A 1,849-nucleotide genomic window follows, 5' to 3' on the forward strand; every position below is an offset into this window, starting at 1 on the left:
ATATTTATCCGAGTATAATAATATCCCCAACTTTATGGATGATTTTATGGATTAAATTTTACGTATTATACTTGAATAAATATGGTACATAGTATACAAAAAATATTAGAAGCACGCACAACCAGCACAACAATGGAGTGGTTAGCATAGCTGTAAGGTGTCCAGTTTGAATCCTGTTTAGCTGAGCCTGCATGGAGTTTGTATGTTCTCTTTGTGCATGCAAAGATTTTTCTGCAAGTACTCCTGTTTTCTCCCAAAGTTCAAAAACATGCACATTAAGTTAACTGGTGGATTTAATCTCTTACATCAAAAATATATAACACTTTATTAATATACTTAACCCTAATAAAGACACATTTATTTATACATGTGCATGTTAATTTAAATGTAAAACACACCTTTACTGCAGCCAAATGGGTTTTCAAGATCAAAATGACTAGCTCCAGGCTGACAAGAATCACATTTGTCTCCAGTTGCCAGCAGCTTACACACACATTTCCCTGTGTCTGGATGACACAAACCACTGGCACTACCTACTGGGTGACAGGCACAAGGCTGGCATCTGCTTATCAAACAAAGGCAAAAACAAAAAAATTAAGAGGATTATGAGGATTATAAAAACATTTAGAAATGCAACATAGAACTGGTTAACAATATTAATTGAAAGTCTGGAATTTATATGTTGTCTAACGACTGTTTTTGTAATGTAAAAAGTATTAACTATTGCAACCATTGATTAACATTGCATCTTCTTGCTCTGGAACACACATGGATTAAGATTAAGAGGCTATTTTTAATTGATAAAAGTTGAGACCGTGATTATCTCTGTGTGTTAACTTTGCGATGGACACCTGATTTGTCCTGGATGGACATCACAACAAACAAATGCAGGCAAAGATTAGCTCCAACTTCCCATTATCCTCTACAGAAGACTTTCCCAACCTTTTCTTTAAAAGTTCATATAAAATAACAGAGATGGTTGCAGATGTTTTTCTATCAGTCATGACAGAAATATTCTCATTGGCATACCATGTCTTACTATTTTTGTGTTTGGAAAACCGTCACGCTGATAAAGTTGTTACATATAGCAACAATTAAAACATTAAATGGCTGTGCAAACGTTCAAAGACAACTTGCAGTAGAGTGTGGGTGTATGTGTGTACTGGGTTATCTCCTTAACACAGTAAGGGAGATCCTGACTAGCATTTTCCTCACCCTGCACCCTTTAGCTGTGAAATTAACTTCACATAAACTGCATACCCCATCAGAGTTGTCAAAGCATGAATGGATGTGTGTGACTGTATGTGTGCGTCTGACAGTGTCAATGTCTGGGTCACTGATTCGGTGTTACCCTCAGGGGGGCTGAGCAGTGGGTGAGCATACGGCCACCCACCTCACACCTTTATACACACACAAATGCATGTGGCATAAACTAAGCATTGGGCAATGTTCGGCAGACTCAAAAACACTCCACACTGGCAAGGTGATACCATATAACCCACGCCACTGCCACACACACCCAGACAATATTGATGCATGTTTCTTTATTCTGCTGTATACTGTACTCACATGTTACGTGTGTATCTCTCACACACACCCCTACACCTTCTTTATTGCTGTGTGAAAAGCCACAGCCTCATAAAGAGCCGCAAATTTGTCCTGTCAACTGTGCTCAAACAGAAACACATAAAAGATACACAAAATGCCACAATGACTCGACCTTCACTCCCATTCCCAAGGAGACAGAAAACACAAACATCGCACCCAGTTTTCCATTTTTAAAATAAGCCTAAAACTGCATTGGGTGTGTGTGTGTGTGTGTGTGTGTGTGTGTGTGTGTGTGTGTGTG

The 1,849-nt window shown here is 38.6% G+C and overlaps 1 protein-coding gene across 1 annotated transcript in view; it reads right to left on the reverse strand.

The window, feature by feature from the left end:
- Positions 1 to 1,849, reverse strand: part of ush2a (Usher syndrome 2A (autosomal recessive, mild)) — a gene marked incomplete in the record, with an annotated part of 244,206 nt that overhangs the window by 189,247 nt on the left and 53,110 nt on the right. Inside the window, 1 exon segment of the mRNA XM_014017175.1 lies at positions 399 to 562. Coding sequence (XP_013872629.1) covers positions 399 to 562 — 164 coding nt within the window.

Source organism: Austrofundulus limnaeus, unplaced genomic scaffold (genome assembly GCF_001266775.1).
Source record: "Austrofundulus limnaeus strain Quisiro unplaced genomic scaffold, Austrofundulus_limnaeus-1.0 Scaffold163, whole genome shotgun sequence".
Lineage (NCBI taxonomy): Eukaryota > Metazoa > Chordata > Actinopteri > Cyprinodontiformes > Rivulidae > Austrofundulus > Austrofundulus limnaeus.